General features: G+C 34.8%; 3 protein-coding genes across 4 annotated transcripts; 2 read left to right on the top strand and 1 right to left on the bottom strand.

Annotated features, from left to right (window-relative positions):
* The first annotated feature begins 2959 nt into the window (after positions 1–2959).
* On the top strand, positions 2960–8084 carry LOC147279870 (aminotransferase ALD1, chloroplastic-like). Of its 2 annotated transcripts, none has more exons than XM_086250166.1 (10): positions 2960–3030; positions 3182–3207; positions 3288–3352; positions 3785–3901; positions 5827–5889; positions 6243–6347; positions 6525–6575; positions 6742–7062; positions 7229–7435; positions 7791–8084. In XM_086250166.1, the coding sequence occupies exons 1-10, from the start codon at positions 2960–2962 to the stop codon at positions 8082–8084; spliced, it is 1320 nt and encodes a 439-aa protein (XP_086106292.1). The 2 variants fall into 2 exon arrangements, with proteins under 2 accessions (XP_086106292.1, XP_086106291.1); XM_086250165.1 differs by having other exon boundaries at positions 3182–3216.
* Positions 8085–9338: 1254 nt separating this feature from the next.
* Positions 9339–16406, top strand: LOC147279869 (P-loop NTPase domain-containing protein LPA1 homolog 2-like). The gene is made up of 8 exons (XM_086250164.1): positions 9339–9502; positions 9641–9789; positions 11280–11539; positions 12387–12468; positions 12724–13149; positions 13243–13950; positions 14191–14301; positions 15514–16406. Exons 2-8 carry the CDS (start codon positions 9643–9645, stop codon positions 15706–15708), a joined length of 1929 nt encoding a protein of 642 aa, XP_086106290.1. The 5' UTR covers positions 9339–9502; positions 9641–9642; the 3' UTR covers positions 15709–16406.
* Positions 16407–19094: 2688 nt separating this feature from the next.
* LOC147279868 (Pentatricopeptide repeat (PPR) superfamily protein) lies at positions 19095–21684 on the bottom strand. Its single transcript, XM_086251774.1, has one exon. It carries the CDS (start codon positions 21682–21684, stop codon positions 20305–20307), a length of 1380 nt encoding a protein of 459 aa, XP_086107900.1. The 3' UTR covers positions 19095–20304.
* Between the last annotated feature and the right edge of the window lie 2854 nt (positions 21685–24538).

Here is a 24538-nt window from a genome sequence, read left to right as displayed (position 1 = left end):
GTCGCACATCCCAGCCCCCGCCCCCCTCCCTACCCTGCCCTCTTCCCCAGCCCATCCCCAGCCCACCCCCACCCACTCCCCCTCTCTCTGCCCGACCCACCCCTCCCCCCACCCCAGTCCCGTCGCACCCCCTCCCCCAGCCCCAACCCCCGTCGCACACCCCTGCCCCTCCGCCCAGCCCTGTCGCACCCCCCAGCCCCAACCCCCGTCGCACATCCCAGCCCCAGCCCCAGCCCCTCCCTTCCCCTCCCCGCCCTGCACCCCTTACCCAAAAAAAATTTTATTTTTATTTTTAAAATTTTTTTTAAAATTTTTAAAATTTGTTTATTAAAAAAAAAAAATAATTTTTTTATTATTTTTTATTTAAAAAAAAATTATTATTTTTTAAATTTAAGGAAAAGACGAAAATACCCCTGCTATTTTGACAGAAAAACTAACGGAGGTACTATTTTAACACAAAATGAAAGTTGAGGTACTTTTTTACAAATTTTCAAAGTTGGGGTACTAAATTGATACAAAATGAAAGTTGAGGTACTTTTTTGCAAGTTTTCAAAGTTGTGGTACTAAATTGAAACAACATATAAAGTTGAGATACTAAATTGTAATTTGCTCAAAAAAGAAAGAGAAAGGGAGGAAAGAGAAGAGATAGAATGAGAGTGTCAAGGTGGGTTGCGTGAATGAGACAATGAGGAGAGAGAAATTAACATAAAAAATTTGATTTTGGGTTTTTAAAACTCATGTTTATAAATTTACAAAATGTCCATTATTTCAAATGCTCGTATCTCTCAAATCGTAGCTCCGATCGATGCATAGTTTGCGCTCACGTGTTCGTGTGTTCGAGACCTTTCCAACAAGCTACAAATCGAAGTCAAAAGCCCAATAGTTCAAAAAGTCAAAGAACGGGTCAAACTAATTTAAAACAAAAATTATAAAATTAATTCAAAATATTTTATTTCTCAAATAAATTTCCAAAATATTTAAAATATTTTTCAAAATAAAACTTGAAAAAATACGGGGTCTCATAATCTACCCCTCTTAAAAATTTCGTCCTTGAAATTCCCAAGAAAAGTAATAATGGAACAACTTCAAACAAGCACAAACAACAACAATCCAAAGCTCTAAAAAGTTCTTTTCATTTATGAAAAACTGGAAAATAAATTACACAAGCTCTGAGGTGTTTGTTCAATCAAATTTATGTAATTATTAATTAGTGAACTATTTTTTTAACAGTATTTGTCTCTAACGCACATTATATTCATCTTATATCACATGAAACCTACTATATAATTTGGTTTCTTCAATGTTTTTTATCAATGTAGTAGATAATATGTTAAATAAATATATGGTAAAGTTTCATTTAAAATTTCCGTATTTTGATAGCAATTTTCGTCGTTTTTGTCCAATTTTTGTCGAAATTTAAAATTCATCGAACTTTCCGTCGAAATTTCCATCAAAATTTGTGCGAAATCCGAAATTTTACTCCTTGGGTTCATTTTACGCACCAGGTAAATACTCTTCAAGTGTTATTCTGGTCAATATTTGACACCTTGGGTATGCAGGATTAGTTGGTTTACAATTTCCTGGAACTGTATGCATGTTTGTGCAAAGTGGGAATGACATATGGAGTAAACAAATTTAGGAAAGCTTCAAATATATAAATATTAGGTATGGTGGGTATATGAAGACCCTTTTGTACGTATTCATTCTTTAGACTCTGATTGAATACCTTCATGAGAAATTTACCTTTAGTTGATGGCATGTGAAATCATGAAAAACTTTGTTTGAATATTGTGATCTTGTATAATCAGAAAAGTTGGTACTCACGTAGACTACACATCAAGTTTTATAAATGTGGATCTTCTGCATTGATTGATAAATGTTTGATGAAAGACCTGACAGTATGTCACACTTGACTATTCAATGGTCGAAACAGAGCACTAATTTTTCTCGAATTAATTTAATAAAACACACGTCTATTGTTCTCCTTTCTGTAGTGAGTACCCCTGATTGATTCTCTACTTTATGCTTGAATATTGCCTCAACATGCATCAGCATGATCACATAACACAGCAGTGTGAGCTTTTCTTAGCAACTGCTTAAGTTACATTGAATTGTCTAGGAAAATACGCAGCATTGTAACTCTAACTGCTCATTAATCTTTTTTATTTAATTCTTTGCTTTTGGACTAATCCTGTGCACATTCATGTTATTGAACACAGGTTTTAGAAGGTTCAAATTGCATGGAATACAGTGGTTGGAGTGCTCTCATTGATCAACATGGGACACGTATGTATGCTAATATTAATAAATGTTTGCTTGAATGAGAGTTTTTGTTTCCTAGCTTCTTTCTTTCTCCCACTCTTCCATAAAATACCACTCAACTTAAAAATCCAAATGTTGTATCATGGAAAGAACCTCAATGCATGCACTTTCCATGCATTGCACAAGTCAATATGGTCACTGGAAAAATTGTGGAAAAAGAAAATTAGGTGGTGTGGAAAATAGAATATGGTCACTAGAAAAATTGTGGAAAAAGAAAATTAGGTCGTGTGGAAAATAGAGTTTCCATGCTTGCAATACTAAATAATTGAGAAATATATCACATGGATGTACTAGTCCAACAACTACTATTAAGATATAAATGTTGGATATTGAGATGTGGTGTGAACCAATGATTTCACATATTATTGCTTATGGGGAGGACTGACTACTTCAGAAATTCCAGCATTGGTCACCTTTTTGACATTTAATATTGATCAAGGTTGAGCTTTTTTGGAGCTAGCTTGATGTATATAGTATACTTTACTTTGGACAAACTATTGATAGACTTTGTCACAAGTACGTAAATGCATATTTTATCGTGTGTGCTATATATATCTCGATTGCTAACAGTACGTCTTGCTACAACTCATCTCAAATCAAAATAAGAATCTAAGAAAATTTTATCACTCTTTCCAAAATGTACATGTTTCCTACTTGTACATTAGTGTCTCATGCAACCATATTTCAGCCCTTGGTAATTCAGGCCAGGTACTGCAATGGCTTTCAAATTAAACCATAAATCTGGGTTCAGTGCTCTTTGAGCTTTACATACTTACTTTTCTGCATGCACAAATAATTATGTCCATTACACTTGTTATAATCTTTTTTTTTTTTTGTTCTTTTTCTTATTGTTACACAGTTTGAAGGCCCAAAATAAGAGACTCGGTATGCACTGTACTATTTTTCCGTTACTTGTTTATCCACATATTTGAATCTATCACAAACATTTTCAATTTTTAAAACAGGTCGTACAAAGGTACCTCGCAATGTAAATATGAAGAAATTGCGGAATGGCTATTTATTTCCTGAGGTGACTTTATTTTTATTTTCATTCATTCCTCTTTTAGCTTGGATGTTTATCTGATCCAGTTGACCAATATTAACTTTCAATTTTTTTTTTATTACATGAATATTCCCTATATATCTTGTGTTTTGCTCAGTTTGGTTGGATACAACGGTTTAAGTTTAAATTTTCTGTTTAACTTATATTCCATACCAATTATTTATGCTTGATCAAAGCATTATAATTTTTTAAGAAATTTTTTTTTTTTTGTTGTTCTGATTGACCTTCAACATATAAAGCTTTCTTGGCTCCTAGTCCAATTATAGTGTTGCTTCATATACCTAGCGATCTGCTTTCTTTTACTCGGCTAATTCACTTTTGAGTGTCCTCTTGATCACCTGAAACATTTTAGCGTTCAAGTGTCATTCCTGCTTTGTCATTCTTGTGACATTAATTCAGATTTCAAGGCTTGAGCTTCAACACATTGAGAAGTACCCAAATGCAAAGTTGATAAGACTTGGAATTGGTGATACAACAGAACCACTACCAGAAATCATAACATCGAGCATGGCTAATGTGAGTAATTTTACTGAATTTTATCCTAGTGCATAAATTCTGCTTCTATATTTGTCAATGTGTCCCTATCTAAATAGAATTAAGTTTGCATCTAGGTGTGATTGTAAATATTTTAAAAAATCATGACAAAAAAAAGGGCTTATTTACTAGTTTACCCCCTAAAAGTAATTTCAAGTCTTACTTTACCCCTTAAGGTTTATTTTATATTACATTACCCCCTGAAATTAATTCTCATATACCAATCACTTTGTCCACTTCCTATTTTTACAAACTTTGGAAATTAATTAAAAATAGCTCCGTACTCAGAAAAATACACAGAAAATTTCTACGGACTCATCTTGACTAGTTCTAATTTACTATGGGGTCAAATTACCAATTTTTCCTCTGAGAGTTTCCAGAAAATTTGGGAAGCCCAAATTTATTTCTAGAAAATTAAAATAAATTTTTCTCTATAAAAATTTTAAAATTTCCATAAAGTCTCAGATGAATTCTCAAAAATATTTTGAAAATTACCAAAAACCTGTTTAGAGAATTCTTCCTAGACTTTACGGAAATTCTAGAATTTTTCTAGAATTTATTTTATAGAGGGAAATTTATTTTCCTCTAAAACCGAGAGGTCTTTTGGGTAACAAGTGTTCACAAGAAAGGTAATGTTATTATTTAGAAGACTAACGGTGCAAATCTCATATTTTTTGGAGTTCGGGAGATTATCTTATGAATTTCCAAAGAGTCTAGAATATTTTAATTTTCTGGAAACACTCGGATGAGCAATTGGTAATTTGACCCCATATTAAATTAGTATTAGTCTGTCGAGTCCGTATGAATTTTTCATGTATTTTTCTGAGTCCGAAGGTATTTTTAATTAATTTTCAAAGTTTGTAAAAATAGAAAGTGAGCAAAGTGATACACGTAGTTTCAAGGGGTAATGTAATATAAAATAAACCTTAGGTGGTACAATAAGAATTGAAATTACTTTTATGAGGCAAACTAGTAAATAAGCCAAAAAAATAAAACAATTGTTGGCCGACATTCTAATAGTTATTTGTGAATTTTAGATTGTTATTGTGGATACAAAAATTAAGCAAACAATTGGGCTCCGTTTGGTTCGCGATTCAAAAACTGTTTTTAGAAATTTTCTTCCATATTTCATCTATAAATACTATAAATGAAAACAAAAAATAGTATCCGGGAAGGATACCAAATGAACCCTTAAGTTTAACAGAAAAATTAAGGTTGAATTCTTTGATGTGCATGTACATACACAATATAATGATTGTGTATTTATAGATAGATAATTTTTGGATGAGATAAATTCATTGTGGCCTATCAACTTACTCTTAAAATTCAAATTGAAATCCTTCATTTTAAATCCATATATGCAAATGCAACCTTAGTTTCCATACCTTCTTTAGTTCTTTATAAACTTAATAATTTGATGTATATATACCAAGATTTATTATTACTGTCAAACATCTTCCCTAGGCAATTTGGTCAAATGAAAATGTTTATGAGCCAACCAATAGAATATTAGAAATCAAGTAGTAGATAGATTAATACATGTATTTATAATATCATGCACAACAATTTTCTGCATAATTCTTGAATAGAAATTCTTGCCAGTGGGAAATATTGTCCGAGTGCTCTTCCTTTCTTTCTTGTGCCTCAAAGACTTCATTGAATCTCTCTCTCTCTCTCTCTCTCTCTCTCTCTATATGTGTATATATATATATGTGTGTGTGTATGTATATCTGTGTCTGTGTATGTGAACGTGTGTAATACGGAGAGGGGATTGACCTAATTATATATGAACTCCCCAATAATCATGTGCGTGAAAAAGAAAAAACAAAAGGGATGAAAACAACAAAGAAAAGAGTTGCATTGACTCTTTGAAGGATTTGAATGTTTAATATTTTGGTGTTTTGCAGTATGCTCACGCCCTTTCAACTGTTGACGGTTATACAGGGTATGGACCCGAGCAGGGCAACAAGGTACCATTTTTCTTACTTTAATTAGCAATTATCATGTGGTGAAGCATATAATTTTTTATTTGTCAATGGATGTAGAATATTGTTATCTCAACTGAGATGCACATGCAATGAGTAAGATGCATGTGGAATATTATTGCCAATAGTCAATCAAGACCATTGATCAAGTAGAGTCATGTCTGAGTTTGTCGTCTTGATTGACAGTTTGGGAACATAAAATGCCAAACTTGCTAGCAAGAGAACATCATTCATGTCTCAAACTATAAGGCCCAAGTGCAACTTAGCTCAAACTACAGTGGACCAAAATTCCTCATTACTTGTATTTTTTTTTTACATAAACTTCTATTTCTGCATAGGCATTGCGGAAGGCAATTGCAAAAGCATTCTATAAAGACCTACCAGTAAAAGACACAGAAATTTTTGTATCGGATGGCTCGCAGTGTGACATTACTCGCCTTCAGGTACTCAACTATTAAAATATGGTGGATGCATGTTATATATTCCTTCTCTCTCTTTCTCTCTCTTATTTATTCCAGGCCCTTTTTTTCCCATTTGGGATTCTGAAATCATTAAAATGCTAAAACTATAGGGTAGTGAAATAATACAAATTTAATTATGATTTCCTTCTGTACTTACAGCTGTTGCTGGGTTCCAACGTGACAATAGCTGTGCAGGATCCATCCTTTCCGGTAAAATTTTATGCTTCTACATGCTGCTAATTTACCTCTTTTTTTTACTGTTTGAAGGGAAGAATTACCTCTTTGGTTTTAGAAGGAAACAAACCAAATGATGGCTTTAATTAATTAGCACGTAGCTATTCTGATGGGAAATTGAAATTCTACCCATGGCATGCAGGCTTATATAGACTCTAGTGTCATAATAGGTCAGGCTGGTGATTTTGAAGATGAAACTCGTAGGTATCAGAGCATTGAATACATGAACTGCGGGCCTCACAACAATTTCTTTCCTGACTTGGCAACAACTTCAAGAGCAGATATTATCTTCTTTTGCTCTCCGAACAACCCCACTGGTCATGCAGCAACAAGGAAGCAATTAGAGCAACTTGTAGAGTTTGCAAGAGAGAATGGATCAATTATTGTCTTTGACTCTGCTTATTCATCTTATATCAAAGATGATAGTCCTCGATCAATTTATGAAATTCCAGGTGCTAGAGAGGTAAATAAATGCAATTTTTTATGGGCTAATTAATGTGATCGATAACTTTATGTTTACGTCGATTACAATAGAGTGGACTTTTTCTCTCTCTCTAATCTATCTCTTGAGATGCCAAGTCAGCTCGATCCTATTCCTGTTATATAATGACTGTACGTACGATTTTCAGGTCGCAATTGAAATTTCATCTTTCTCCAAATTTGCTGGGTTCACGGGTGTCCGTCTTGGTTGGACAGTTGTCCCTGAGGAGGTCTTATATTCAAATGGGTTTCCTGTTATATATGACTTCAATCGCATTGTGTGCACTTGCTTTAATGGGGCGTCCAATGTTGCTCAAGCTGGTGGACTGGCTTGTCTTTCCTCAGAGGGTTTCCGGGTAAGTATTTGTAGGTCTCCGGCCAGAAGTGTACTTAAAATTTTGCCAAACCCAGGAATGATACCCCATAAGGATTTTCTTTTCTTATTTTGTTTTCTTTTGGTTTGTACTTTGTAGATAAGGGTGCTTTGATGTTCAATTTCTTTAGCCTTTTTCCCCAGACATTTTTTTCCTTACAACTTTTTAACTGTTTTTTTTTTTTTTGCCCGAGACTTTTAACTGGTTTTTTATATTATAAGATCTCCATATATATATATATATATACTGATATTTATATGCTTTAAAAAAGAATCAGAAAAAAAGAATAGTCCATATATAGTCCATACTGATATGTCATTAAAAAATTGTGTTTCAGGCTGTGCATTCTCTGGTTGACTACTACATGGAGAATGCAAAGATATTGGTTGAAACATTTGCTTCTCTTGGTCTAAAAGTATATGGCGGTGCAAATGCTCCCTTCATTTGGGTGCACTTTCCTGGCTCAAAATCTTGGGATGTATTCACTGAGATTCTTGAGAAAACACACATAATTACAGTTCCAGGCTCTGGATTTGGTCCAGCTGGTGAAGAGTGCCTGAGGGTCAGCGCTTTTGGACATAGAGAGTGTATCCTAGAGGCCTCAGCTAGGCTTAAAAGTCTATTTCTATAGGAATTGAAGCATGCTTCACTTTTCATCTTCTTGTTCCCATCATCATCTAACATGACTGAATAAGATGGCTTGAGCTCAAATTTGAAGTTTCCTATTCTAGAATGTCTTTGGCTTGTATTAAACATGCGGACGTGCCTTTTATGTACTTTTTATGTGAGGGAGGAATTTTACTAAATAAATATAGGGTGCTGCTATTAACTCCCAACTTTTTTTATTTCCATTTCTAACACTTTAATAAACAAAAAACTTTCAGTTTTACCATAATGTAAATTGACTGAAAAAAATATAACATTAAATTATTTTATTTTTAAAAAAAGTTCACTTAAACCTATACCCATCATTTCTCTATACCCAACATAAACTATTCACTCATCTTCCCCACTCAACTCTCTAACAATTAAATCTCTAATCACACTACAACACTCTCCATATTGATGCAAACAAGTGTAATATTATTGGATGGATGCTTAATTAAATCGCGGTTTGGAAATCTTCAAATGAGTTATTTTTATCATTCCTTTGAGTTTTAACATAAAATTAAAAATAATTTATTTTTAAAACATGGAATCGTGACATATTTGTGTGCCAAACATGTCCTAGCCTTTTGGCAATATCTCACTTAAGACTAAGCAATGTGTTTCATAGTCAGCTACCGAACAATTCAAGAAAATTAAAAAAAATAATGTTTGGCATTGTTGCACCGAACCTCCCTACACATGTTCCATCGGAGCTAAACATACAAACTTAATCAAAAGAAATAGTGAAATTGCAAACTAAAGGAAGGTATCTTTATTCTTTAATATGTGGTTTCTTTAATATGCCTAAAGTGTGTAGGATGATGCTGATTCTAGTACGACGATGTACTATTTTGCCAACTTTTGCTAGCTGCAATGGGCCGAGAGGACTCCTTTCCTTCGGTTGGGCACATCCGAGATCTGTATAATCTCGGCTCGGCACAACCGAAATTTCCAATCTCTTTTTTGGGCCTCTTCATGCTATTTACCCTTCATGGGCCTGTTTGTTGATTGTGGGCCTATCAGTGTCTTGGGCTTCCTTATTTTTGGGTTTGGTCCAAACACCAACCAAAAAGCAAACAAAAAAGTAAAAAAAAAAAAAAAAAACCGACAACAAAATCGTTATGAAAGCTCGAATGAGTTGAAGTTGTTGATGATCAATGTCAATGATGATCCATAACTAATTTCCTCAAATGAACGTCTGTCACGTGCATTTCCACCTTCACTGTAAAATCGATTCCATAATCGCAAGCAGAGTAAGACGCCGAGATCGCCAACGCTCTTGGAAATGGCGGATCCTAAAGCCTTGCTTCTTGGCCTCTTCTATCTAGAATGAAGCCTCTACAACTTCGTTCGTTTCTTCGCTCATCAATTCCGTCAAATCCCTCAATCACCAATTTCCAGGTCCGACCTCTCTCTCCCATTGTGCATTGTGCGCTCTCACCACCGCATTGCCTCCAATTCCCTTCGTTTCTCAATTTTCTCAAGCTTTGTCACGCATTTTGTATTTGGTAATTTGAGCTTTTTATTTTGTTTTTGCAGAGATGGCTGAGGCGGCTAAGGTTTTGTACATAGTGGTGGTGGACGATGAGGATAAGAGAGAGAAAGGGAAAGCGTCTTTTCGATATACGCGCCCTGTTTTGCAAAGCTCTCTGCAGTTCATGGGCTGCAAACCTCGCCATGCCTGTAAGGTAGATATATAAAAAGCTTTCGAATTTCGGGTTTGTGTCAAATCGTTGTTATTTTGGTATTGAGAAAAGTTAGAATTATTTTACTTGGGTCTTCTTAGTTTATTTTATTTGTTAATTTCTGGATAGTGCCTTTTGTTAAGGGTTGTAGAATTTGAATTTCAGGAGGTAGGGTGTATCTTTATAGATTTCGTATATCTGGGTTTGCTCGTAACGTGTTTTTTAAATTTTCCGAATCTCACTTTTCAAAGTCTGCAAATATTATGTAGTGTTGTTGAAATTCTAATTGAAGTCTGGTCAACAGATGCTTCCCGGAACTAATTTTTGGTCGGTGTATTAGTCTTGTTCTTACAATTGGTGTTCTTTACAGTCATTCTTATTTGTCAAATTATAGTGCAATATGTCATTGTCACAGATTAGTCCAGGTTCGCAATTTGCTTAAAAGAAAAGGTGGGGTATGACAGTTACTCTGTTTTTATGTCGCCTTCAACTTGACATGTTAAAACTTATTCTGTTAGTGGAGCCATTGGCCTTTCTTGTGCTTCAACCGTCTTACCTGATCATCTCTCATCCTATCCTCCATTTATTTTTCAATTTTTTCTTCGCTTTTAGGCTCCTTGGGAAGTTAAATTTGAATGGTTGACTCTGTTAATTGATGGATCTCTCTATTATGCAATAATGTTTGATGAGTTACATTGTTCCGATGGTGTTTCTACAAATTAATTTTGACTCTAGATGTCGTGAACTTAGTATTGAATTTGCCTAGGTTTAGAAGACCCCTCATGTTCCACATGTATTTGATCTATATCTTGAGGGTTTGTCCAATCTGGGATGTAAAAGGGGGTAGATTTGTTTTATGTGAGAGCTATCTGTATTGTGGAATAGGTGAGAAGGTGAACTGTTTAATTGTCTTGTATTCCATTTAGTTTTGAAATATAACCTATTCTGCTCACAGTTTACCATTTATTTCTTCTAGCTGTGGGTATGGCAGTGTCAGTGATCATGTTTTTTAAAGTGTTGAAAGCTTGGATATGCAGATCAGATTCTTTTTTTTCTTTTTTGGGTATGTTATGTCTATTCTAAACAACAGTCTATTCACTTTCCATTAATCTTGGGCCTGCATGATTTGTTTGTGGGGGCTCCAAAGCTTAATGTTTTGACATTGTTCAACAATGCATTATTTTGAGAGATGTCTACATTAATTCATGGAATCAGTCAATTTTGTAACCCCTAATCAGATGATTGTAACAATTGTCAGGTTGTAACACCTCATGGTAGTATAGTACATTAATAACTTTTGTGTTTTAGTTTGGTTCTTTCTCACATGATTTCAGTATTATGTCTAGATGTCATTTTATATATATTTACACCTTAGGGTTCAGGTGGGTTATTTGGTTCATTATTAAACTAATATATGGTGATTGCCGAGTTGTCATGTTTCCTTCATGCTTAAGAATTAACCACTAATGCCAGACATTTTTTTCTATGATCAGATTAGCCAACGGGTTTTTGAATTGATAAGAAATGAAAGTTCATGTAATGCCTTGCTTCTGGAGGGAACGGAGAATGTTTCCCCTATGCATTTGGTTTCGGGGAAAGATGACAGAAGTAAGAGTGTAATGTTTGAACTGTACAAAATACGCACCACTGTTGTTGTTAAGAGAGAAACATTCTTAGACGTTGTTTGTGATGCTTTGGCTGAGTACAAGTATGTTGGTCCCAACCAGAGGGCAGACTTAGTTTTAACGTGCAGGTATGAAGGAGTTCTGTATCTTTATTAAAATACATAAATTCACATACATATATTCATTTAAAAAGTGGAACCTGTGAATGGTCTCCCTTTCCCTGGAAATCGTTTGTTATAATTTCAGATAGCTAGTTTCAATTGCCATTTGGAACTTTCACTCTCTCTCTCTCTCTCTCTCTCTCTCTCCCTCAGTGTGTTTATATTTGTGTCTGGCATTCTGACTATTTATTTAACATGCTGTGTCATCATTATGCATTTGAATAAAATATGGAAATGAGATATTCTTAAAAGCTGTAATGGTGTGGAAAGTAACATATTAATATTAGTGTAAGACCTGGAAGATCGGATTTATTTTAGAACTTGTAAAGTAACACTGGCATGTTTGAAGCTCTTTCTGTGGTTATATTGTATATTGTAGAGTGCCTGCCATTACTTCTTGTTGTGGACTGTTTATTGGGGCCGTGTTTTTCCTGTAAAAGCTCCAATGCAGTTCATATTGGCCACAATTGGCTAGACTTTCCTTGGGGAGAAAAAGAAGATAGGCGGGCCTGACTTTCCTTTTCTTTATTAAACATTTCTTTATATTTCATGAAGAGATGGTTGGGCATTTTGAGGTTGATGATGCTCTGTGGAGTTCTTGATTATTGATGGAAATAAGAGGATTTTAGTAATACAGCTGTAACGAGAAGATGGATATTGTTGGAAAAACTGGTATTCTAATGGGAAATGTTCAGTCTTTCTGTATGACCTTGTGATGTGGCATTATTGTCAATGTTGTTTCATTGCATTTTTTTGAGTTAAAAAATTCCTGCTCTTTTCCAAATATTTGTCTTCATATATTTTCTCCTTGCAGAATCCGAGAAAGGAAGGAATCTGTGACTGTACTGTTGTGTGGCACCAGTGGCTGTGGAAAATCTACTTTGTCCTCATTGCTGGTATTTTACTTCACCAGTTCTTTGTTTTCATGATTGCCTTTTGATACTTCACCAGTTCTTTGTTGTTAATCTGACATAATAGCGGGAATTTTATTTTTTAAAAAATTATATGTAATGATGTGCTTTTACTACATATTGTCCTTGTCTGATAGTCTAAGTGTTATATAGTGCAGAAATTAGTAAGAATAAAGATTTATTTTCTGTTATGATATATCTTCATCATATACTATGAGTGTAATCTATAATGTCTTGCAGGGTAGTAGGTTGGGAATCACAACTGTGATATCTACCGACTCAATTCGGCACATGATGAGGAGTTTTGTCGACGAGAAGCAAAACCCTCTGCTATGGGCTTCAACCTACCATGCAGGGGAGTTTTTGGACCCAGTGGCAGTTGCAGAAGCAAAAGCCAAAAAGAAAGCCAACAAATTGGCAGGAACTTCACACTCACTTCCCAAAGATGTAACACCTGATGGCTCTGCCTTTTTGAGATGTGATGCCCGGATGTCAGATTTTAGCTCAAGTACTGCTGAATTGATCAGTCCAAAACAGATGGCTATTGAAGGATTTAAGGCACAAAGTGAGATGGTGATTGACAGTCTTGACCGGCTTATCACTGCATGGGAGGAACGAAAAGAATCAGTTATTGTAGAAGGTGTTCACTTAAGCCTTAATTTTGTGGTATGTATCTAGAATTCTCTTTCCATTAGTTTCCTTGTTTAAATATGTTCTTTTTTTATTCTTTTATATCCTCAATAATTATTTGAATCCCAGATGGGGCTTATGAAGAAACACCCTTCTATCATACCATTCATGATATACATCACAAATGAGGACAAACACATGGAACGATTTGCTGTCCGTGCAAAGTATATGACACTGGACCCAACAAAAAACAAATATGTGAAGTACATACGGAACATCAGAACAATCCAAGAATATCTCTGCCAGCGCGCTGACAAGCATCTTGTCCCCAAGATTAACAATACTAATGTTGACAAGAGTGTGGCAGCCATCCATGCAACAGTCTTCAGTGCCCTCCGTAGGCGTGAGGCAGAGGAACAACTTTATGATCCCACCAGAAACACTGTTACTGTAGTGGATGAGGAGTACAGAACTCAGTGTGCAGCCAATTCTTTGAGTTCTAAGGGGATGTTTCAGCTGATCCAGAGGAAAGGTTCATCTAGGCATCTGATGGCTCTTGTAAATACTGATGGATCTGTGGCAAAGGCTTGGCCTGTTGATTCAGTTGCTAGTAATGGGAAGCCTATATTGTGCCATGGGACTGAGCTGGAGATTGACAGGGCTGAGCAAATTGATCTTCAGTTTGGTTTCTATGGGATTAGTGCATGGCCCAATGATGGTGGTCCGAGTTGTGCTGAAAGAGTTGATGAATCAAAGGCTGATGGGACTAAAACTGGAAGTATGCCTTCCTCTTCTTGCTGCAGCTCGCCACGGATGTCTGAGAGACCTTCCAAGGAGGTAATTTGGAACACTAAATTTGACTGTTCCTAGAGGAAAACCTCTTATATATCAGTTCCTTATGTGTAGGTTGAGAATTTTGCGGAAATTTTTTTTATTTTTATTTTTTAAAAATGAACAGCTGCATCATGGTTGAAATTAGTTAAAAATTGACTATATTGGAAACATGACAAGATATGCAATATCTGTTTAATTTACTATTTTTCATCTTGGATTTCTTATTGTTTTCTTTTCCTTCAGCTTAAGGAGGAAAATTCAGTGCGTGGCAGTGATGAAGAGGTTGATGAATCAGCCGAATCGGGCAGTGATGAGGAGTCAAATGATGATGGTGAAAAACAGGTTTATGATGAGGTATGAATTTGGTTAGTTTGAGAGTAATTATTAGATTACATTGGAAGTCAAAGATATTATGATGATAACTTGAAAGTTGAAACTTTATCAGCTCTTTGCATCCCATATCTCTGCTTGCTCCATAAATATGTTAAGAAGATCATTGGAAATATTTGTATTAAGATGTATGTGCGTATATTATATATATGTATGTATATATATATATATATATGTATATCTTGGAAAACTTCTAAAGAGGGATCTCTTTTGATAAGAAAAAAGGATCACATGTGGACCCAACCTTCAATGCAATATAATGATCCGCACTGTCCATTAGGTCCTTATTCAAGAAGTATCCTCACAAAATAATTAGCCAAATTGGAACTATTCAGTCATCTAGCTATGATAAAAGAAATAGACGAACACAATATTTCCAATAAACATTGAAATGTTCATGGTGATAATAAAATTGTCAAATGAGTTCTAGTTTTGCTGATCTTTTGCAAGGTTCAACATTTTAGGGTATAGGGTTCTATATTTTGGTCTATAGATTCATCGTTGGAGGTTATATTTTAGCCCAAAACTTGAGAGTTAAAACCTAAAAGATAACCGAGGAACGGGAGCTCAAATCCATGAGAGTTAAAATCGAAGGACATGTCTCAATTGACAATTTATTCCCTAAAGTAATAAACCTGCCAAGAATAAAATCAAAAGGTGAAAAAAAAAGGCATAAATATATGCGTCCGTTCTTTAATTTAAGAACGAACGCCCTACATAGAGAAAGACTGTGTATATATATGTATGTATTAAAATCCTTCAGGTGTGGGATCTCACTCGCTGCAGGAACCCACCGTTGAAGGGCGTTGATATATATACACACACACACACGGATCTTTTACTTTTACAAAGCATCATATTATGAGGGCAGAGTTCACACACGTGTTTTATATTTGTAACTGATGACATGTGAATATGTGAATAAACATGTGTATTCACATACGTACGGTGGATTCAATATGTTTGTAACTAATGACAAATAGGTTAAAATATAGCATAAACTTAATACTGAACTGCCTGATATTATTAAGTGGATAATTTGCCTGACCCAGGTAAATACATTTGGGAAACATTGGAAATATACACTGTTATAATCCCGGTTAGATCAAATTGAGAGTCTAAACTTTACTTTTGCATTATCTAATTGTTTAAATTAAACTTCCAACTTTTGTGCAGATAGGATCAGTGGATGAGGAGTCTACAAAATCAGATGAAGAGTACGATGACCTGGCATTGCAGGACGTGCAAGAGAATGGATACTGGTCAAAGGATGATAGGGAAGCCAAGCATGAGATTTTCCCTGTTTCCAAGGATCAATCAGCCGATAAAGAAGGGGATAAGTTTCGCCAGGACCTGCATCTCTTCGCTTGAAGCGAGTCATTTTCTGAACCATTGTGTTCATAAGATATTCTCTCTTGCGGAATTTAACAAGTGGAATAGATGCGGAAATTTTTTATGAGCGGTTGGATTGTTTGTATGGCTGAGATTTAATTCAACTTAAACCAAAGAAGACTCCATTGACTGGAAAAGGAGATTCACAACCAGCAAAGGAAAAGGAGGAAAGACGAGCATTCGCAACCAGCAGAGAAAGATGAGGAACGAGGAGCAAAGAAGAAATCAACCAGCAACAAAAATCGATCCTTGCTTCAAGCTTGAGAAGCCACCTTAGACCGACTATAGATATCAATCTAATGTAGATAAATCCGGTGATTTTACAGACTTGGGTTCCCTTCAGTTTCTTCATCTTTATCTCCTGCATTAGATTGAAGCATGAAAACACATCTTCCTGTGACATAAAACCAACAAGTGGAAGAGTACCAAGACCCCATTGATCAGAAATCTTTAAAAGATGACCCTTTCTTGGTGATATTTAGAGTTAACCTGTGAGTATTGTATTGTACCGAAATTGATGTTGGTCCTTGAGCATTGGCTTTGGGATGCGATGTTAAGCAGTGGGCTGTAGTATATTGTTTAATTCTTACTAATTATTACGTGTAATAATAGGTACCAAATTTTTGGGATGATAGATGGTAATTTCATTCTTGTTGAGTTTCAATGGGTGGACTTTCATTTGCAGACTCGGTTTCCTTATAATCTCTTATATAATTGCTTGTAACAATGAAAATTTTGCAGATGTGGAACTTTTGAAATTTCTTTATAAAATCACCAGATATATCTCCATTAGATTGATCTCTTCAGAGTCGGAAGGATTTCTTCATTGCTCCTCCTTTCTACTTTTTCTCTGTTTGGGTGTGAAATCTGACTTCTTTTTCTCGTTAAATGGATGAGAAAAGATGGCAGAAATGGGTCAGTGGAGTCTTATTTGGGTTAGGTTGCTCCTTCAAATCCTAGCTGCAGAAACGATCAATGCTCGTAACATGTTTCTGCATCTATTCTGCATGTTAAATTCTGCAAGGGAGAATAGTCCTTGTGTTCATACTCTTCTCTGCTTAGGGGGAAGATTGAGCTGATAATGGCGTTCTTTGGCAATGTGAATGATAAAATGCCAAGCATTCCAGCCTTGGGAAGGGCCATGGGTTAGTAAATACTTGCTGGAGCCCTAATGCTTGCACAACAATCTCCTCGTCTATCCCCCATTTTATTTTTGGACCCCCTATTTCAAATTAACGTTTACTAACATAAAATGAAGAGAAAATTAATCGGAATAAGAAGGAATGGGTAAGAGAAAGAATTGAAGAGGGAGGAGTCATTCCTATTAAGTTGTTTACTAACCATCTAGAATAACAAATAAAAATGAAGTTGATTCCTACTCCTGTATTTACTAATAATCATGAATTAGAATAAAAAATGGTTTAATTACTAAAAAGTTTGAGTGTTGTTAAGAAAAAAAATTATTTTCTTAATGGATATTTTGGAATTATTTAAAAAAAAAAATTGAGGATACTTTTGGTACGAATTAATGACTCCTAATGAAATGAGAGTTAATATTATGTCCCCCAAAAAAAATGAGAATGAGGGAGTGATTCTTCATTTAAGAGTGGACCCTACTCATTTTTTTATTCTCCAATACAAATAAACACAAAATTAGAGTCATTCACTCCACTATCATTCAAAGTAACTAAATCAATGTGCCCTTAGGTAATATAAATATTTCCACACCCATGTGTGCTAAAAACAATTCTATTTGTCCCTTGAGTAGAAGTCAAGTCTCTATTTGGTTTGCGGAATGTGTTATTTGGGAATGTCATAGTCATAGACATAGTCATAAGGTCAATTAAATACCTTTTCAGTTTTTTATTTTACTCGTGTGTCCTCTCTAGGTTGGTCCAGTACTCCAGTCTAATCGAAACGACCTCATTCTTGTTTTCTTCTAAACTTTTTTCTTTTAAATCTTTTATTTTCTAGATTTTTAAAAATAAGAAAAAATTACAGATTTGGTCCACTTATTTTATACCTAGTTCAATTTTGGTCCATAATCTTTTTTAAGTTCTGTTTTGGTCCACTAATTGTTTCATTTGTTCAGTAAAGGTCCAGATTTGTGACTTTAAATCCTTTGGGTTGTGTTTTCTTCAATTATAATTGAACTATAAGTTATATTTCATCATTTCTTAGTCATAAAAACAAATTTGGAGTATTATAATCTAAAAGAATTGAGATTGGGTGAAGTTTGAAAAATTGGCAGTTTCGGGTACCCTACTTTGGGGTCAATTATCTTGAGTTTTAGAACTCCAATTTGAATGATTTTTATATGGTTGTAAAGAAGAAATACATAGCTTTAAAACAAGTATATGTTCGCTGAATTTGGGTGAGATTTGATAGGATAAAAAGCATGCCAAATTTGAGAAAACAAATATGGACCTTTACTGAACAAGTGGAACATTTAGTGGACCAAAACAGAACTTAAAAAAGATTGTGGACCAAAATTGAACTAGGTATAAAATAACTGGACTAAATCTGTAATTTCCTCTAAAAATAATTACTGTCAAAAAAAGCTGCAGACTTTACAATGTTAGGAAATCCATATTTTAAATTTATTTCATGTACTGCTTTTTAATTGAGCATTTGAATGCACTCTTTTTTAATTTCTAATGTATTAATATTCTACAGTATATTTCACATGACTATCATTTTGTCACTTCAATTTGGCCTTATCTATCATTACCCTTTAAAGAAATATTGTATATTTAAAAGAGAGACTTAGAATCTAATCTATTTTATGAGTCTTTCTTAAACTAAGACCGATAGTTATTTAGGGTTTTTAATTAAGTTTTTTTATTTTTCTTCTTTAACGGCTTTATGTTAGGTTTTAATTCCGAGATTAATATGCAATTTCTACAAAATCTACTGTACACTCTAAGAGGGGAAATACCCTTCAAATCGGGAAAAAACTTTATTATGAATTAAAAAAAAAATTCTTATAAATTATTATAAATTAAAAAGATTTTCTTATAAATTTTAAAACACCCCTAGTCTCCATCTAAAAACTGTTTTCTAAAAAACCTAAGCCTAATTATCTCTATTTAAAATTTAGAATTTTCAATCATTTCTTTTTTGATAAAAAATTTTTCAATCATTTATACAGGCATAGAATTGTCATTAAAAAATCATTAAATCCATCCAGGCTCAACTCCCTCCTTCGGAAGAAAAAGGGCTCAACTCTCACTACAGCTTTTGTGATGATTGAGGGCCCGCGCTGTAAGATTTGGGCTTGGGCTCAGCCCAGTCATAGTTGTACGAATTCAGCCCTGTGAAGGTGAAGACAGCTATGAGCCTATGAGAGATTCTATTCAGACCCCATCACTTGCTGACTAGACCCCCTACAAATTATTTTACCCTTAAATAAAAACCGGAAATTTTTTTACAAATCAATAAAAACTAAGAGCCCATCTGTATTACTTTTGTTAACATTATTGATATATATTTTTTTCATCCTTGCGTGAACTACAGTACAATATTCTGATTTGTCTTTCTTGGATGTTGTCTGGTGCCAAAACCTCTTCGTCCTCTTGCTGCTCCACAACAGCAATCTTGTTGAAATATCGATCACAATGCAATTCTCAACATTCCTTTTGATTACCTTAAAAATCTCTTTCTGTTGGAGCAACTCACAAGAAATATGGGCTGGTAATCATCATAACCAAATGGAACTCGTTTAGTGACAAAGAGTTTGGCCTCAAATTCAAGTTCTACTTCAACTGGAAATTGCTTGACACTTTGACAGAAAGGGAGCCTGCCTGGATATCCTGTTTCGATCTACCTCTTTTTCATTAGCATCCTCAACATTTTCTTTCCTTTTCACTATCAATGGATCTTTATCTTTCATCTTTCCATTGTTAATTGTCAAAGATGTACCTGATCTTGATTTACTGCTTCAGCATTTTCCTCTCCCAGCTCTGCCTGAACCCATAGCTCAGTTTATTTTTCCTCTTCCTTTTGTTTTTCTCCAAAACCCAACTCCCATGTACCTCCCTTCCACTTGTCAGGTTGTCAATTGCAAACGCGGCCTCGTTAACTCCTTTATTCCCCCCATAGTATTCAGAAACCTCTCACTTCCTGCTTCTTGATTATTGGCTACTTCTTCAATTTTATCTTCAAGAAGCTTCTCTTTGTAGAAACTAAGATCACTCTCTCACAGAATATCACAGTGAAAAGCTCCTAATGACTACTCTCTCAGCCTAACACTGTAATGCAAATGTAAATGGGATTTTCTTGCCAAATGGAAAGCCTCACTCTCCCAAAAGGAAGGCTTTATATCACCTATTTCGTAAACAAATGTCACTTTACACAGTAGCTATTATTTATACAAGATTCATTCCTTTCTTCCCGCCACATCTCTAACTAATATCGCTAACTGTTATTAACTGATTCAACTATGACTCAAGACATGACAGAATCCTCATCCTTCATCCCTCTCTATGCTTCTGAGCTTCATTCTGATAGCTCTGACACTTCTACCAAATCCCTTATTTGCTTCATATATTGACCAAAGTAGTGAAGCTCCCCCGTTTAACGTGTTGCACCCGTATCATTAATTATGTTCAACAGCCTGTCTATTTTCTCAGCCACATTCAATTTAAATAATCCATTTACTGTCTTGTTAAACTCAGATAAATCAGCATTTAAACCTTTTTTCTCTATCAAGTCCTGCAACTCAAAAGCTTCATTAGTCATCCCTTTGTTGCGGAAACCATCAATCAAGATATTAAAGATAAAATTGTCTATTTCAAACCCCTTCTTCTGCATCTCATTTACATACTCCATTGCCAGCCCCATCTTTCCAACCTTGCAAAGACCATTTATTAGAGCCCAGTACGTATCAGCATTCCGGAATATATTTCTCCCAGCCATTTTACAAAATAAAGAACGAGCACTTTCCAGAGACCCCAATCTACAATAGCCATTTATTATTAAATTGTATAAATGAGTGTCCACTTTCAACCCTTTATCATGCATTTCCCCAACTAATCTTTCAGCTTCTTCTACCTTCCCAAAGCTCGTGAACCCATTGATCAACAATTGATAAGTCTTGACATCGAATGCCACTCCTTCCTTTTCCATCAAAAGCAATATCAGATCCAACTCTGAAAAGTTCCATCTGTTAGTACAAGCATCCACCATTGTATTGAATGTAATAATATTGGGTTTGGTTCCTCTACTCATCATCTCCTCGACTAACTCTCTACACCTTCTAATCTCCCCACTCCTACACAGCCCATCCACCACAACAGTCAGAGAATACACTGAGACCTTAGTGCCCGATTCGAGCAATCGATACAAGAAATCTAAACCTTTTTGTACCTCATCAGATCTGTTAAGAGCTAGCAAATGCATAGTACAAGTCCTCTCATCAATCTGAATCCCATTACTCTTCATGTAATCAAAAGTCTCCAAAAATTGGTCGAAATTTTCATTATCCGAATAAACTTGAAGCATCAGATTGAACAATTTGGCTTTGACTGTAACTGTAGGTTCAAGGCAGCAAATTTCAACAGCAGAAGCAATAACAGGAAATGGGTACCTGGAATTTTCATCAACTGAGATAGATTGGATGATTTCCTCGGCGTCTGTGAACTTTCTTGCCTTGAGAAGCCTGCAAATGAGGGTCAAGTGGGCTTGAAGGTCAAGCTTGAATGAGATAAAGGATGGGTTTTTGAGGAGGAAGTTGAAGAAAAGCAAGCATTTGGAGGATTCGAGATCGGGGTCTGAGAGAATGAGGTGCAGAGAGTTGGGGTTGAGCTTGGAGAGGAGGGATATGGTGGTGGTATTGAGGGGTTTTGGAGTTGAGGTTGTTAGGGTTTCAGATAATATTTCTGCGAATTCTTGATAGGGTCTGGTGCTTGTCCTTTTGAGAGTTTTGAGGGTTTTGAGGAAGTTTTGGATTGACATTTTGATCTGGGAGTTGAAAGCCGAACTCTTATCACTCTTCTTCCGTTGAGTTTTTGTTTTTTAATTAATTTTAATTTTATTCTTATTATTATTATTTTTCTTAAGAATTGCTTTCAATAAATTAAGAGTAACTAATGGAGATACATCAACCTATTTTGAAAGGAAATGCACCAATTAAAGAGAGCCTCTTCAACCCAAATTACAACAAAATTGCAACTTAAACCTTACTAACTCGTGAGCCATCTTTTTTTTTTTTTTCCCCAAAATTTTAGGGTACACCTAACACATAAGTCATGCTTTTTTTACTTTTGTCCCTTAGGGGTGGCTATGCTAGGGTTTCTTAGTGCTAGGGCTTCAGTGACACTGTTTTCTTGGCTATTTGTCTTCGATTTTCCTCGTGCAGCTACGTAGGGTTATGATATGGCAGACGCTTTGAGTAAATTGATACAAAATTGTCGTTTGGATGAGGAAGAAGATATTGAGATTGATGAGGTGATTGGTTTAGGGAAACTTCAAGATTGCCATCTTAGTCTTTTAAGCTCGTCATTGACGGAAACTAAGTTTAATCGAATTGGTTGACTAGGGCTCTCTCTTTGACATGACTTAGTCAATAAGGTTTCTTTTAGGGAAGTCACAAATCCAATTTTTCCATATTTCTTCGAATTAGAGAGAGCTTTGGTGTATGTGCTAGGCAAGGGTTATTGGCTTTTCAATGATCAATTATTCTTGTTGCGCTGATGGGAGGTGGGTCTAATGTAGCAACTTGAATTTTTGGCTTATGCTAATTTTGTTACTTAAGCTTTTCAATCTTGTTCTTAATGTTTGTTTAAAGGAATTAAAATTTTTCTTAACTTTTTTTTAACTAACTTAGACCTTTGATTGTGGTTTTAGAATTTAGTTGCTTGAAAGTGAATTTTGAAAAAGGAAATTCAAGAGTTGGTGATTATTTTGTTTATTTTCATTTTTCGTAATTAAATTATGAGAGGAGAATTTTTCATAATTTTTCTAAAAGTGATTTAACTATTTTGAGGTCATAAAAAATTAGTACTCATCAAGACGAATTCGTAAGATTTTTCGAAGAATTATTTGGAGTTCCGAACTATTTTTGGTGAATTTCTGAAGTTTGGAGAAAATAGAAAATAAGAAAAAGAAAATAAATTAAACAGGATTGTTGACTAGGCCGACAGCATGCCACGTGGCGCGCTGCCGTTCTCCCAGACGTGCTGATGGAGAGCATGTACAATGCAATGGTGCGCTGCACCACAGAAGGATAGCCCATGATTTAATTTGGGCCGTCCAGTCTCCCAAATTGATCTCGGTCGTTCATCTCTTGGGTGACCCGATCACAGCCGGATGGGTGGCTTCGACCCACGCATTGACCCGTTCACCCACGACCCATCTACCCGTCAGTTTCGCCGATTTTGTCTCATAGATTATCCATTTTCTTGACCCATGGGTACCACATAACCCGGTTTGTTTCCCTCTCTTGTTTTAGCTGAGTTGTAGTGTGTTTTAGTGCATTTTGTCTCACATTGGAAACTTACAACTTCTTCTCACCTCCTTATGCCTATAAATAAAGACTTTTGTATCTCATTTTCACTTGCACTACCAAATAGAGTTTGAGAGCTTCTTACTTTAACTTTGATTTCTCTTTTTCTCTCTAGACAGATTTTTGTTCTTTCTATTATAGAGTAAAATCATATTTTTTAGAAACTCCCTCCTAGTAAAATAATATTAAGATAATATTATAATAAGGGAGGTGATTTTCGCACTTCTCTTTTCTCTATTTGCACTCCTTCTTTATTTTTTAAATGTTTGTGCATATTTTTATTATTTATTTTCTACATATATCCTTTGGCTTTTAATTATAGAATGTCACATATGCAATATTAAATCCTACACATTTAATTTTGTAAAATTGTCATAATAATATATCTATTTCTATAACTCTTATATAAAAATGAAGAAAAAACTTATGTAATTCTCTACATTTCTGTCGGTCTTCATGATATATAGTACATCTCTCTTTTCTTATTAAGCTGTCATGTGACATTCATTTTTTAAAAAATCAAATATGCTACAAATAAGTAGTGGTTGCTTGGCATGGGAACATTTTTCTTGGTCGTGTCAAAAGACCCAAAAATGAGGGAGTGGACTAATTGAAAACCCCAATTAATTTCATAACACAAAACCCACCATCAAAAGAAGAAGATACATAAATCATGACCCTCATGAAGAAAAGGAAAAAAATATGACAGGCTAAATATTTTTTTTAATAAAATATATAATGATAATTGAAAGCACGTATAAGACTAGTTCACAAAAGAAAAAAAAAAATTGACATAGAAGGCAAAGAGATGCAATATGAAGAAAATACGACGAGGGGAAGAGAAAATTACTTATTTTTATTTTTTTAATAAGTATGAGAGAATTTAGGAAAAAATAATCATTACTGAAAGATAATTAAAATAAAAATTCAACCGCCATAAAGGGTAAATTTGAAAAAATATATAATAAAAATATACAAAGTACATTAAAAAAAGGAAATGGAGTGCAAACAGAGAAAAAAAAAGTGCGAAAATTGCCTCCCAATAATAATACTATGATAATATTAAAATTTAAATATCATTAATTTTAGGATAATATTATACATTTTTGAAATTAAAAGCGTCTGGACAATATTTTTGAACCCTAGTTAAAAAGAAAAAAGCATTAAAGCATCTGGACAGATTTTAGCTGCTTGTCACTTCTTAGGTCATTGTTTTTTTCTCTTTGTTTCTGTTTTATTTCCTTCTGGTTCTTTGGTATATAGACATAAGACTGTGAATGTTCTTAAAACATTCTTGCTAATATC

The sequence above is a fragment of the Dryas octopetala genome, chromosome 7, assembly GCF_963921425.1.
Source record: "Dryas octopetala chromosome 7, drDryOcto1.1, whole genome shotgun sequence".
NCBI lineage: Eukaryota > Viridiplantae > Streptophyta > Magnoliopsida > Rosales > Rosaceae > Dryas > Dryas octopetala.
Note: the sequence above shows the minus strand (reverse complement) of the source record. Positions and strands in the feature narration are given on the sequence as shown.

Bases quoted from the DNA above. Each gene is read 5' to 3' on its own strand.
- LOC147279868 (XM_086251774.1), bottom strand. From the start codon at position 21,684: ATGTCAATCCAAAACTTCCTCAAAACCCTCAAAACTCTCAAAAGGACA.
- LOC147279869 (XM_086250164.1), top strand. From the start codon at position 9,643: ATGGCTGAGGCGGCTAAGGTTTTGTACATAGTGGTGGTGGACGATGAG. The intron at 9,790-11,279 runs GTAGATATATAA...TTCTATGATCAG, and splicing joins AACCTCGCCATGCCTGTAAG to ATTAGCCAACGGGTTTTTGA. The intron at 12,469-12,723 runs GTATTTTACTTC...AATGTCTTGCAG, and splicing joins CTACTTTGTCCTCATTGCTG to GGTAGTAGGTTGGGAATCAC.
- LOC147279870 (XM_086250165.1), top strand. From the start codon at position 2,960: ATGTACATGTTTCCTACTTGTACATTAGTGTCTCATGCAACCATATTT. The intron at 3,217-3,287 runs GTACTATTTTTC...TTTTTAAAACAG, and splicing joins TAAGAGACTCGGTATGCACT to GTCGTACAAAGGTACCTCGC. The intron at 7,063-7,228 runs GTAAATAAATGC...TACGATTTTCAG, and splicing joins AAATTCCAGGTGCTAGAGAG to GTCGCAATTGAAATTTCATC.